The sequence below is a fragment of the Medicago sativa genome, chromosome 2 (genome assembly GCF_051527215.1).
Source record: "Medicago sativa cultivar Bolivia chromosome 2, Bolivia_mono, whole genome shotgun sequence".
In the NCBI taxonomy this organism is placed as follows: Eukaryota; Viridiplantae; Streptophyta; class Magnoliopsida; order Fabales; family Fabaceae; genus Medicago; species Medicago sativa.
In genome coordinates, this window is record NC_140750.1 from 69,269,638 (window position 1) to 69,284,401 (window position 14,764).

Below are 14,764 nucleotides of genomic sequence, written 5' to 3' on the forward strand. Positions count from 1 at the left end.
AATTATTGATCGAACCAAAATCTACTCATGATGGCGGTTAAATGTTGAATAACCTAATTTTGTTTACGATTTGAAGCATCGATGACTTAATCCTTGAATCGTTTGCGTGTTTCATAATCTTGATTTTTGTGGTTGTCCAATTTTGTAGCTTGTGGCTGGTTGATGCTTTTATTCTGTATCAGTTATCTTTTTATCTAGGGATATCTTGTGCTGAAATAGTTAATTCATATATTTATCTGACTTTTTCCGGAGGAAAATATGATTATGATAATCTAAGCTAAACCAACCTTCTAAATTTGAGTTTATAGTTTATGTTTCATAAGTTCATCTATCTATTTTGTAATTGTTACCTTTTCACGAGCTTATAACTTATTTTAGCCAGCTTATATTATTTTTGATAAGTTAAATGAAGTAGCATATGACTTAAAGCTTACATGTTATTATTTCTATCTCAATTTCAGATTTGTAGTCTTACTTTAAAAAAAACTAAATATATTAATTAAATATGTTTTGTTTATGTCATTTTATATTTATAAATTAGTTTAATCATTGATTTTATCAAATAATACACATTAAACTAATTCATCCATCAATTATAAATTCATCCATCAATTATAAATTCATCTTCAATCAACTGGTTTATCATGTATTCAATATTAGAATATGAAATAAGTTAGTAAAAGACACCTAATGATGGCTAATGGAATGCATGTGATTGGTTGAAGTGAATGGGTAGTAAAGGAAGGAGCACGCAATGGATGAAAAATATGACTTTTTGACCTGTCTGTGTGTGTCCACAACATACCCATTGACTTGTACACCAAACCTGAAGAATAAAAAAATAGCAAAAAATAAAAATGAACCAGGTAGTAAAAAAAAAAAAGAGTAATGAATAAATATAAATATTAGCATTAAAATCATTAGTGAAAGAAAAGAAAAGTATTAGAAGAAATGATGAAATAAATGAAAATGAATTTCCAGATGGTAAAATAAAGAAAGAAAGAAAATTGAAGCTTTGCTCGCGAGGGCTTTTTGTTTCAATTTTTTTCACTCCATTCACATTCTCTCTCTTTCTTCAAACTCTCTTGTTTCTCTCACAATTCAACGTTTTTCTCTTTGATTTTCCGTTTCGATTTTCAGAGTAGTGAAAGATCCATAACCATTCATTTCTATGGTGTTGGATCTGTAATAATCTTTCTAATCGAGTTTATTATTTGGGATCTACATAGAATAGAATAGAAGGATCTATAAGAAGAAGAAGAAGAAGAAGGTTTCGGCATCGGCGATGGCGATGTCGGGGATGAGAGGACTTTCCGTGTTTATAAGCGACATACGCAATTGCCAGAACAAAGAACAAGAGCGTCTTCGTGTTGATAAAGAACTCGGCAATATTCGTACTCGCTTCAAAAACGAAAAGGTCAGTTAGGGTTTTTCATTTCATTTTTCACTTCAATTGAACCTTTTTGTCTCATTCTTATGCTTCAAATTCGAGATTTTGATTTATGAAAATTGATGGAACTAGCTTACATTTTGACCTTGCTTTTCGATGATGGAACCTTCAATAGTACTTGAACTCGTATACGATGAGTTAAACTATCACATGAACATTGATTTTATGCTGGTATACTGGTATGAGGGGAAAAAAAAGCTAAATCGTGATAATTTGTGTAGTCATGATTCTGTGGAAGAAGCTTTAGCTGAATTGATTTCAGAGGGGTTTAGAGGAGACATTTTTAGTAGCATAGTTTTGATTTTCTCCAAATCTTATTGCACTTATTAGTTTCAACAGATTCAGTACATTTAAATTAAATGCATTGCAAGTGATATGGTTTTGTTCTGGAGATAGATTCAAGTTATCTATTTTTACCGCGGGAAATAAAAGAATGCATCGATAGCTATACTATGATATCTAAAAAAACGATAGGTAGACTGTAGTTCCTAAAACCCAATAATTAATTTCTTAGCTTTTATTTTAGGGACATACATTATTTTATGCTCTCAATAAGTTCCTCATGCTCGCTAACCGACAATCATCGAAAATTATTTATTACGGTATGACCTAGTTTAAGTTACACAAATATTTCAATATTACATTCTAGATAAACTTATAAATGGTCAACTCCTAACAAATTTTTTAAAAAATATAGAACATTCGATTGAATACGATGAAACTTAGATCATTTAGAGCATGTTTGGATTTACGTTTAAAGGGTTGAACGTCCGTTTCAAATGGAAAACGGGATTGACAATATGTTTGGTTGATAAACATCTTCCATTTGCAACGATCATAGCAGTCGATAGCGGCCGATTGCAGCACTATAGCGGTGGCGAACCGCTACGCTAATCGTCGTAGCGGCGCAGAATGAGATAGCAGCCGCTATTTGATTTTAGATGGAAATTTCCAAATTGAGCCTATTTTTAAAACCTTTTGTATGGTTTCCAAATTTCTAAATTGACTCTGTTGTATGGTTTCTCTGTTTTTTTTTTTTCCTTCCTATGTTTTCTTTCGTTTTATGGTTTCTCTTGTTTTATAAGTTTTTTTTATTTGTTCCTCTATCTTTTGTTTTTTGTTGTTTTGATTTATGAATGTCTCGTGAGATTTGAATGTTATATTTAATTTTATATTAAATATATGTTTTTTATTTTAGAAATATACAAGTTTGTTTATACTTTATAGCATTATTCGTAATTTGTTCAAAAAATAATCAAATATCGGTGACCGCTATTTGTCATACTGCATACGCTATCCCTCTTTTGAGGTCGGCCGCTACGCGCCGCTATCCGAGATTGACTACTATGACAACGATTAATGATTACGTTATGACATAGTTTAATTACACACATACATATTTCGATTTCTTATTTTAAAAAAATTCCAATTTTACTCTCTACTAGGTAAATTTATAACTGGTCAATTCCTAAAAAGATTAAAACATTTATGAAGACTTGATTGAATACAAAGAAACTTAGATTAAATCAATAGGGATCTCTCCATGAATGTATATCATTGGATTGGATAAGACAGTGGACTTGAGTAAAATGTTTTAATTTCTCTTTCTTCCGGTGTTGTCAAATATCAGCCGCAGCAGATTGCGGTGGAGGATTTTTTCAACAACTGCCTTAGAGAATTTGTGAAGGATGGCGACACCATCGCTTTGTATGGCGGCTTGAAATGGCTAATTTTTTGCTTTTTTCCATGGTCCTCCATCCGCAATCGATAATACTTCTTTCTGTAAACTATGTCCAATATCCAAAATATTAAAGTATGTGAGTTTGGTAGCAAAATTGTGTATGCTACTATTGGTTGTTCTTCTTGTTCTCGAGCGTTAAGTTAGTTATAACTGAACGCTCTAGAACAAAGGTAGCAATAGCATGCACATATATGCTATCAAACACATACTCTAATATAAAATATTATAGAATGCACCTAAAAAGGACAAGATTAATTTGTTCAAAACTTCAAAAGATAAAATAAAATGAATCGAAAGTTCTAGTAATTAAAACCCAAAGATATGTGCACTTTCACAGCATATCCTTTCTTATTACTAGTATAGCTATACCTATTGGCATATATAAGACGCAACACATCTGTAAGTTTGCTTTAAGTTGTGATGCACATATCTGTGTTTTCAAAATTGGTGTGACTTTGGATAAGAAAGCAGTGCTTTGATTTGTTAAGAAAGTAGGTGAATTGTTGTTTTGGGTTTTGGAAAAAAAGTTTGATGAATTTTCTAAGTTGTGATGGCTCAAGGGATAGAGTTCTTCTAGGTTTGTACGATAGTTCAAATGTCTTGGCTTTGGTAGAAGCATAAGTAGTAGTGCTTTTTGGTGGGGATTATGAGAGAAAGTCATGTTGAGAAGTAGTATTTGGATGAAGATCAGATACAATGGTTTCTGAGTAAGTAAAGGGTGAAGGTGAAGGTGAATTTTTGGTTTGTAAAGGAGGATCAGAAGGAATTTTTGGTTGGACCAAATAATAAATAAGAAATAAATTCCTGCTTGGACCAAATAAAATATTTGTGCTTTACTCAGAGAGCTCAAAACAAAAGAGCAATCTTTGGTAATCTAAACGAGGAACAAAAAGGGAGCTTTGGAGTATTTGATATGCAATGCTTTTGCTTCTCAAAATTTGGTATCTTTCCATTGTTGTGTGCATGTGTATTTATTATAGGCAGAGAAGTGATTCATAGTGTGTTGGAAAGAACTATCCTTGCTGCCTTCCTTTTGCATTAAACGTGTGAGCCTTAGATATTTTTCATGTCCACACGTGTGGGTACAAACCAGCTAGCATGCAATATCTACTCAAGTGTAAAGCTTGCTTTCTTTCTTTTGATTGGACTAGGAGTAGTATGGTAGACAGACAATGCACATGAGAGGGTTATGAATCATCAATTGACATTAAATGCAGCCCCCCATATATGCATAAAAAAAGTTTCCCGTCTTTAAAAATTGGATGGTCTTTTTTCCTTCTTTCTGTTACAATTGTAACACTTAGTAACCAAGTTGGTCTCTTTGATTTTTCTTCTATATGTTTTACTTTTTATTTATGTTATTGGTTTTTTTAAGGGGGGAGATTTGGAAGTTCTTTGGGGAAATTAATTAGCTTTAACTAATGACTTTTGAATTTTTTTTTTTTTTTACATTTCCTGGTAATGTGTGTTTTTTTTTTTTTTTTCCATGAACGGATCATCCCAAAAGCTTAAGTTGTAAGTGAAGACACGTAAATGGTTTTTATACAATATTTGTAACATGGCACCTTACGAGGGAATCTTTTGAATGTGAAGCGAGGAGATACACCCATGGTGCTAAAACTCAGATTTTATCAGAATAGACCAATAGGGGCAACAAGAATTAAAGCCTGTACCACTTGGTCATAGAGACTTCGATATCATATCATGAATATCCAAAAACTCGAGTTGCTAGTTGAAAACCCGTTTACGGTTTTAATATTGTATTTATATCTCTAACATATATCTTTGTTAGTGGCAAATAAAAAATATATGCTCGTTTGGTATCCACTTCTTTGGTTGCTTGCTGTTAAAGAAACTTAACTGTCTATAGTATTGCCTCTTAAGTTATTTGTTTTAATTTTCTATTATATCTTCAGGCTTTGTCTCCGTATGAGAAAAAGAAATATGTTTGGAAAATGCTTTACATATACATGCTTGGCTATGATGTGGATTTTGGTCACATGGAAGCTGTTTCTCTTATATCTGCTCCAAAGTATCCAGAAAAACAGGTTAATTATTTTCCGTTGATGTACCTTTTTATAATGATTTCTTACTGTGTTGTGTGTTTGATTCTTGTGAATTGTCGTTTCAGTTCATTTACATGTTCACCTAGCGGAGAAAATATATGGATTGAACCAAAGGAATTCTAATACTGTCGTAAATGTCTGCAGGTTGGGTACATTGTAACATCAAGTTTGCTTAATGAAAACCACGACTTTCTCAGATTGGCCATAAATACCGTGCGTAATGATATCATTGGTCGCAATGAAACCTTCCAGTGCTTAGCATTGACTATGGTATGGTAACTTGATAAATTGCCAACATATGCAAAGCTTGTTATTGTGTTCATATCTTAATGTACTAGCAAGAAGTCCTAGATTTGGTCATGGTTCCAACTTATGTGAATTAAATGTCTCACTACAAGGATAGTATTCTAAAATATTTGCAATCAAGAATTTCCAGACATCCTGTTTCTTTCCTTGGAAAATAAATCTTTGCTGGTGGAGTATTGTTAGGAAAACCACATGCAAGCTCCCGGTTTTATCAGATACAATACAACATAGGCTTATTTCAAACTACTTAGTATTTACAATAAACTCCCCCTCCTTCCATTTGTTTTGATTCAATAACACTTGAGGTAGTCAAAGGCAATAGACACTGGGGGGTTTCAGTATCTATTGGTGAGAGGCACACCACACGGTTCACTGAAGAAAGAAGTTATATTTGAAAAAGAAAGCAATAAAATGTTTGACTGCATCACAAGTTATATTTGGTGAGAGGTGTGTGCCTTAACTGGCAGGAGGTACTAACCTGTTCTGGCCTTCTGGTGCCTTGCTTCAACCAACGAGAAGGGCAAATATTCTTTCATATTATTGAAATTCATTTTTTTATCATCTACTTTTGCGATATAAGCTGGGGTATTCGTTCTAGTATCTTGTAAACTGGATTCATTTGTTTCCATGTCTACCATATTATGATATATACTGTAAATTTAAAAACTCTACTGCCTTTATAAACTTCACTGCTACAATTTTATATCTTCTATTTTGTAGGTTGGAAATATTGGTGGCAGAGAATTTGCCGAGTCCTTAGCACCTGATGTACAGAAGTTGCTGGTAAGAAACTATCCATTATTATTGAGTAAGCTGCATGATTGGAAAATATTGATCCTAACTTCCTTTTTTCATCTAGTTATCTAGCAGCTGCAGACCCCTTGTGAGAAAAAAAGCCGCATTATGTTTGCTGCGACTGTACAGGAAAAATCCTGATGTTGTCAATGTAGACGGATGGTAAATGTCGATGTAATTTTGCTGATAATGCACTTCTTTCTTCATTGCTTTCCTTCAAATATGTCTTATTAGTCCCCTTTTACATTAATTTGAAGGGCGGATCGAATGGCTCAACTTTTGGATGAACGAGACCTTGGTGTTTTGACATCTTCTATGAGTCTTCTTGTTGCATTAGTATCGAACCAACACGAGGCATATTGGAGTTGCCTTCCTAAGTGTGTCAAAACTTTAGAGCGGCTTGCCAGGAATCAGGATATCCCACAAGAATACACTTACTATGGTATCCCATCTCCCTGGCTTCAGGTTTGTAAATTTTCTTTTCATAGAAGATATTTCTGAGATTTTCAAATGCTATCTATTTCTGCTGCTTGCCTTTATTGAGAACTAAAGGTGTCAAATGAAGAATTTTTTATCTCATCTAAAATGCTTGCCAATTTTTGCTTAATCTAGGTCAAAACAATGAGAGCTCTTCAGTATTTTCCTACCATTGAAGATCCAAATACCAGAAGATCATTGTTTGAGGTTTGTAGCACCTCAATGATGCATCCAAATTTTTTATTTAGTTAGCGGATTTTAGTGAGCCTTGATTAATTATTTCAGGTCCTACAAAGGATATTGATGGGAACTGATGTTGTGAAAAATGTCAACAAAAATAATGCTTCCCATGCTGTTCTTTTTGAAGCCCTTGCTCTGGTATGTTAATTGCACTGCACTATATTCAAAACAAATACACTTGGTTCGTTCTTTATGATCTTATTATAGATGACACTGTATGTGTGAATAAATGTTAATCCCTTTGATGGAAAAAAATTATGCCATGGTGCTCTGGCACGCTTTTTTCTCTTGGTTCTGTTTCTGTATGCTATATTTAATTCTATTAAATGATTAATAAATAATGATTCGCATTTGTTAGCTCTGTTATTTATTTATATTTAAGTGGCTTAAATGATGTATGTAGGACTGTCCCTTATACCATAATTCACACATAAAAGCAAGCACACAATACACATCAAACCTAAAAGATTTGATAAAGTCCCATCTGTTTCACTTTTCCATATTTTGCTTGGTTGTCTTTGTTTCTATACTCTGCTATGCACAACCATCTAGGGATGCTTACAATGTCCATTTGGTGGTTCTGTTTAGTTACACGTATCGTGCTATCGAGGTGATACATGAGATGTTTTGATTATATTTTCTGTTGTAATTGCTCTATTCAGGTAATGCATCTTGATGCTGAAAAGGAGATGATGTCTCAATGTGTGGCTCTTCTTGGCAAATTTATTGCTGTCCGTGAACCAAATATTCGTTATCTTGGTTTGGTAAGTTGGGGGAACATTTGATTTGTCTATATTTTTCTTTTTCTGGTTTTTTTCCTTCTTCTTTTTCTTTCCTATTTTCCTTGTTTGAATGGAGGAGCAAGGCTTCCATGATCATGACCAATATTATGCGGTAGATCACATTGTTTTAGAGCTTAGAAGGTTTGGTAGTTGTTATAATCTCATAACACTATGTCCCAGTTCATAACATATATCTTATTGTGGTGCAGGAGAATATGACTAGAATGTTGATGGTTACAGATGTGCAAGATATCATAAAAAGACATCAAGCCCAGATTATTACCTCATTGAAGGATCCTGACATCAGGTTACCTGTGTTGTTCCATAGTTGAAATCATTGATCTTATATGTACCATCATTGTATTATTTGCTTATCGAATCTAGCCTGTTATAGATTATCGGTAACACATAGTTTTACACAAATGCATAAGCTTATGGTGATAATAAAATGAAGGATAAGATACCCATTCGTGAAAGATTTTAATTGAATGTTTGATACAGAGTTGGTTTTTTTTTCTCATTGGCACTTTTTATTAAATCTAATATTTCTAATTGCATTGATATACACAGTATTCGGAGGCGTGCTCTAGATTTGCTTTATGGCATGTGTGATGTTACAAATGCAAAGGATATCGTTGAAGAACTACTGCAGGTATGGAGAGATCTATGGAGTAATTCTTGCAATTTAGAGATTTTATTGTAAACCCTTTCTCTCCGCAACCTCAGAACAAAAGAAATGCAAGAAAATGAACCGACTATTTTATGTGAACTCGAAAATGATTATTTTGCAATTCCAACTGTTTTGTAGTATCTCAGCACAGCAGAGTTTGCAATGCGTGAAGAATTGTCACTTAAAGCAGCTATTCTAGCCGAGAAGTTTGCACCAGATCTTTCATGGTAATTCATTAGAGCCTACCAAAAAAATCCAATAATCAATTGCTAGTGTAGCAGACAATCATCATTGAGTACTCTTTAGAAGTAGTTATAGACCTTTGTGCGTCATTGTCTACTGTGTGGAAGTGTAACTGCTTAATTGCCCATATAGAATGTTAGATTATATCCATATTATATAGCCCTTAATGAATTTTTCATTTAAAAAAGTAAGACTGAAAAAAGTAAAGAAACTTAGTATATACCTTCTCAATATACTTACTAAACGGAATCAATAACTTGTAAATCATTAGGGTATATTTGGCTCAAACAAGGGGAAGGGAGGGTTTTAATTATATATCTTGTTTGTTTGAAATAAAAGGAGGCAAAATAACCTCTTTTTGTTTGGTTTGTAAAGGAAGGGGGTGAGTTTTAATAGAGGCAATGTACTAGATTACTTTTTCTATCTGTATAATTCATGTTACATTCTGTGTAAGGAACAAACGATATTTTAACCTATACATTTAAAATTTTAAAAGCCATCCTCCCTACCTTCCAAATCTCCTCTATATTGGAGGGGACTAAAATCAAGTTGTGGGATTTTGCAATTGCTCTATAGCATTTTTGGGATCGGCTGCCATCTGAATCGATAACATTGATTTTTATATCATGCCATCCTTTCTTTTATAGGTACGTTGACGTGATTCTTCAATTAATTGACAAGGCTGGGGATTTTGTTAGTGATGACATCTGGTTTCGAGTTGTACAGTTTGTTACAAACAACGAAGACCTACAGGTCAGTTTGAAACTTGAACTGATAGTTGCTGCTTCTTACTCGACACATCACTCACATGGAATGTTATGTCTTTGGTCAGCCTTATGCTGCAGCTAAAGCTCGAGAGTATCTTGACAAACCTGCCATACATGAGACAATGGTTAAGGTTTGTGTGTTTTCACTATCATGCTGAAATTGTCCTAATTTTAATAGTGTATGTATAATATTTACTGTTAATGTGCCATTCACCAACTATGGCTTCTAAAATGTAGAATACGAAACAGTTATCCTTATTGGAGCGAAACTGTGATATCTTTGTTAAAGGAGACGAAGTTAAACTTTCATATTTTTTTAGGAACTAGGAAGTGTACAGAATGTCAATTTCTGTGTTAATTCATGGATTTATATTAATTCATAGTTACTAAATAATGTATGGCTTGAACCAGTTGCTTTGACATAACAAGATCTCCAAATTTTAGTCAACTATTGGTGTTAATATATTTTTCGTATCTGAAAACATTTCAACAGGTTAGTGCATATTTACTGGGGGAATTTGGACACCTTCTGGGGAGACGACCTGGGTGCAGTCCAAAAGAAATATTTAGCATTATACATGAGAAGCTTCCTACTGTATCGTAAGGAGAATCAACCCATCTCTCTTTTTTGTATTTCAAATGAATGCCCTTGATGCCTTACAACACATATTTTATTTTCAGGATCCCTACTATCTCTATTCTTCTGTCAACATATGCTAAAATTCTGATGCACTGTCAACCACCAGACCCTGAACTACAGAATCAGATATGGGCAATATTTAAAAAGTGAGATTTATCTCTGATGTTCAATTTTCTGTTGCGATTGTTCTGTTGTTTTTATGATGCCGTAGGTTTTTCTAAGCCACTCTCACTCTTTTAGATATGAAAGCTCGATTGAAGTTGAAATACAGCAACGAGCAGTTGAATATTTTGCATTAAGTAGAAAAGGTGCAGCCCTAATGGATATATTGGCTGAAATGCCTAAATTCCCGGAACGACAGGTACTTTTTCAATGTTAATTGAGAGGCAACTTGTTTGAAGTTTTTATGATTATTTGAGTAACCAATGGCATAATAATCATGGATTAATAATCTTTGAATTCAGTCTGCATTAATTAAAAAGGCCGAAGATACTGAAGTAGATACCGCAGAGCAAAGTGCCATTAAGTTGCGCGCTCAGCAGCAATATCAAAATTCAAATGCTTTGGTTGTAACAGACCAAAGTCATGCTAATGGAGCTCCTCCAGCTGTCGGTGTCGGCCAACTTAGTCTTGTAAAGATGCCCAGCATGAGCAGTAATGTGGTTAGTTCATTCTTACTATTGGTTAGCTTAATCATTTTGGTTAGCTTAATTATTTACAATGTCCTCCATTTGAACCATAAAACAGCTCTTACTATTGGTTCTTAGTTTGATACCGACTTCATCTGTGCACAGGATGATATTTCAGCAGAACAAAGATTATCCCAGGAAAATGGGACTTTGAATCAAGTAGATTCTCAGCAACCCTCTCCAGATCTCCTTGGTGATCTGTTGGGTCCTTTGGCTATTGAAGGCCCTCCTAGTAGCAGTGTCCACCCTCAGCCAAGCTCAAATCCAGGAACGGAAGGGACTGTAGTCGATGCCACAGCCATAGTCCCTGTTGGGCAGGAGGCCAGTTCTGTGCAGGTACTTTGGTTGATCAGTATCAAATTAAGTAGTCTTTTGCCTAACCTGACGCGCTAACTGAATTCTACTATGAAATTCAATTTGAAGATTATTTACTCTATGTTTGACATTAGACGTTTTCTTCTATACATAATTAGGATTCACGTTGAATTGCTTTGTAATGCCAAAACTTTGCTGTACTTGAATGAATGTAAATTTAGGATAGTAGACTCAATTTTCCATTTTTCAACATTAGAATATCACTGCAAAATTTGTGGATCAGTATCAAATTAAGTAGTCTTTTGCCTAACCTGACGTGCTAACTGAATTCTACTATGAAATTCAATTTGAAGATTATTTACTCTATGTTTGACATTAGACGTTTTCTTCTACACATAATTAGGATTCACGTTGGATTGCTTTGTAATGCCAAAACTTTGCTGTACTTGAATGAATGTAAATTTAGGATAGTAGACTCCATTTTCCATTTTTCAACATTAGAATATCACTGCAAAATTTGTGGGCATTGGAATATAATTTGCACCCTTTGTATGTGCAGCCAATTGGAAATATTGCTGAAAGATTTCAGGCTTTGTGCCTGAAGGATAGTGGTGTTCTATATGAGGATCCTTATATTCAGGTTTTTTCTTCATTTCTTTTCTAACGTTCTCTTGCTATATTTTTGTTTTAATTTTGGTCTGATATATATGTAGCTTACTTGTGAAGATTTCGACCAGTATTTGTGGTAATTCAAGTTGGGATCATTCTTGTGTTCTTATTTATTTATATATTTATATGCATGTACAGATTGGCATTAAAGCAGAATGGAGAGCTCATCAAGGGCATCTTGTTCTTTTCTTGGGGAACAAGAATACTTCTCCTCTTATATCTGTTCATGCTTTAATATTGCCTCCCGTCCATTTGAAAATGGAGCTCTCTCTAGTACCAGATACTATACCTCCCCGGGCACAAGTGAGAATAAATTGTTATTGTTATCTGTTGCTTTCAAATATTGTTAGTTTTGTTTACATTTCCCCTCTTTTGACTGCGTAGGTGCAATGCCCACTTGAGATCACTAATTTGCACCCAAGCAGGGATGTTGCCGTTATTGACTTCTCATACAAGTTTGGTAACGATATGGTACTTAAATTAAACTTATATGTTATATTCCTAATTTAAATCCATTCTCCCCCTACGCACGCAGGCCATTTCTGTATTACATTTAGTTGCGTAAATATGAATATTTTGAGATGTCTCTGAAGAAGTCAAGCATGTGGAGCCAAAGCCTGTATTTGGTTGATTTAAACTAAGCATGTGAATAGTCGGGCATGCTTCACCAAAATTGAAATATAGCTCAGTTTTTAATTGTTAGACAAAATGTTATTGTATATCTATCAGTTCCTCACCATCAAAGAAATTGAATTCAAATATACAAATTTTAGTAATAAGGGCTTAAATTTTAATGGTAAGCTTGGTAAAAATGGATAAGATGTGAAGTTAAATGGAAGTCTTGACATGCAACAATCATAAAATTTTAATTAATGTGCATTCATCTGTGTTGATTTTCATAGGTCAATGTCAAGCTTCGCCTACCAGCTGTATTAAATAAATTTCTTCAGCCTATAACTATATCTCCGGAAGAGTTTTTCCCGCAATGGAGATCACTTCCTGGACCACCTTTGAAGCTTCAAGAAGTGGTATGTATTCTGCATTATGTACATGCGAAATTTGTACACTTGTCGATTTGGTCATGATTTGTTTTGAGAATGCAGATTTTGTAGTGCCTTCTTTGCCAGCTTGTTCTTCCTGGTCATGCAATGATAGGTTCTTCTTTCCTGTTGGTTTTGCAGGTTAGAGGTGTTAGACCACTTCCACTACTTGAAATGGCAAACTTATTCAATAGTTTCCATTTGATTGTTTGCCCAGGACTTGTAAGTTGTGGAAGTCCCTCTTAAATTTTTGCTTTTTTCATATATTTCCCCAAAATTTTCAGCATGTACAAACTTACATATAACTTGTTTCGGCTATATATCTTCTTTAGGATCCCAATCCAAACAACCTTGTAGCAAGTACAACATTTTATTCAGAAAGTACAAGGGCAATGCTTTGTCTGGTAAGTAAATATGTCAAAACCATATATATTTGCACTGCAGTCCGCACTAGGAATGTAATCATAAATTCCAAAATGATCTGATTTAAAAAGGAGAGGAAATGGAGTGAACATTTTTTTTACCAATCTCCATGTGCAACAAAATCATAAATATCAACTTATAGAACTTTTTATGTATTGGTTTTTCATTAACAATCTCCATGTGCAACAAAGACTATAGATGTTTACTTTTTCACTAGGGGAAGCATTCGGAGTTCATGATTGCTGTTTTTTTATTGATTGTCGTTTTTAAACCCTGGTTGTATTAAGCTTTTCTTCGTGTCTTTCATAATTAAGTTAGAAGATAACCTCAATTGAAACTTGGAGGTGTTGTTTTAAGCTTCGACATTATATGTAAATGGTGTGCAGGCAAGAATTGAAACAGACCCAGCAGACAGAACCCAACTTCGAATGACGGTTGCTTCAGGGGACCCAACTCTAACATTTGAGTATGTGATTTAAGTTTCCTGCTTACAGGACATTATCAATAGTCTCTGCATCTTTTACAAACCATCCTGACTTTTGTTTGCAGGCTGAAGGAATTCATCAAGGAACAATTAGTCAGTATCCCTATAGCATCTCGTATACCACCGACACATGCAGCTCCGATGTCTCCGGTGGCTCAACCAGCTAGTGCTCCTCCTCCTGCAGCATTGAATGATCCTGGGGCAGCGCTGGCTGCTCTTCTATGACAATATAGATGTTCATTAGTCATTAATTACACACTTGTAAACGTGATCTATGCAGCCTAACCCACCCATGTGTCCCTTGAAGCTATATCGGGTGGATAAATGAAATCGTGAGCTAGGGCTGGCGGAGTTAAGAGTGAGCTTGTTTACCAGCTGAGTGTTCCAATGGGGATTTATGGGTTGGTGGGCATTTTTGAGATTCTTTCTGCACAAAGTGATTGTACTTTAAGCCAGATTTTATATATTTGGGTGAGGGTTTCGGTTTTCCTATATTTTTTTCCCATCCCAGTTTCACTGGATTGTTTGTGGTGCACCTCATAGCATGTAAGATATTTCCTTTGATAGAACCAATTGTAACAGTTTGGAAATTGTTCTGAAATTATAGTTGTAATAATAGCTTTTGGAGTAAGCAATTTAATTTCAAATGTTGTGGGGAGGTTGGTGTACACTACTCTAACAGAGACAGTTTGAGAATTTAATGCAGTACTATTTTTTTTTATAAGCTAATTCAATACCATTTTAAAAGAACAGTTTATTAATTACTAATTCAATACCATTTTAAAAGAACAGTTTATTAATTTGGGTTCAGTTGTATGGTTGGTCTCTGTTTATTTTAGGTTTCAAGTTGGTTTAAAACATTATTCCCATTGGAATTGTTAGTACCTTTGATGTGTGGCTAACAAATTGCACATGTTGACGCACTTGGATTCTTAAAAGTAGTACTGCATTAAATATCGCTCGAATA

General features: G+C 34.3%; 1 protein-coding gene across 1 annotated transcript; it reads left to right on the plus strand.

Moving 5' to 3' along the window:
• The first annotated feature begins 1,060 nt into the window (after window positions 1–1,060).
• Window positions 1,061–14,444, plus strand: LOC146950133 (AP-2 complex subunit alpha-1-like). Its single transcript, XM_085746082.1, has 27 exons — window positions 1,061–1,417; window positions 5,108–5,239; window positions 5,402–5,527; window positions 6,284–6,346; window positions 6,423–6,520; window positions 6,616–6,823; window positions 6,971–7,042; window positions 7,121–7,213; window positions 7,738–7,839; window positions 8,067–8,164; window positions 8,428–8,509; window positions 8,666–8,754; window positions 9,418–9,523; window positions 9,603–9,668; window positions 10,031–10,137; window positions 10,219–10,323; window positions 10,418–10,538; window positions 10,642–10,839; window positions 10,972–11,202; window positions 11,741–11,821; window positions 11,989–12,153; window positions 12,235–12,321; window positions 12,753–12,878; window positions 13,032–13,112; window positions 13,223–13,294; window positions 13,700–13,779; window positions 13,863–14,444. Exons 1-27 carry the CDS (start codon window positions 1,286–1,288, stop codon window positions 14,020–14,022), a joined length of 3,081 nt encoding a protein of 1,026 aa, XP_085602208.1. The 5' UTR covers window positions 1,061–1,285; the 3' UTR covers window positions 14,023–14,444.
• Window positions 14,445–14,764: the final 320 nt, after the last annotated feature.

Excerpts from the sequence above, each read along its gene's own strand:
- LOC146950133 (XM_085746082.1), top strand. The coding sequence starts at position 1,286 with ATGGCGATGTCGGGGATGAGAGGACTTTCCGTGTTTATAAGCGACATA. Across the intron at positions 7,043-7,120 it reads CCAGAAGATCATTGTTTGAG|GTCCTACAAAGGATATTGAT; the intron begins GTTTGTAGCACC and ends TAATTATTTCAG. Across the intron at positions 11,203-11,740 it reads AGGAGGCCAGTTCTGTGCAG|CCAATTGGAAATATTGCTGA; the intron begins GTACTTTGGTTG and ends TTGTATGTGCAG.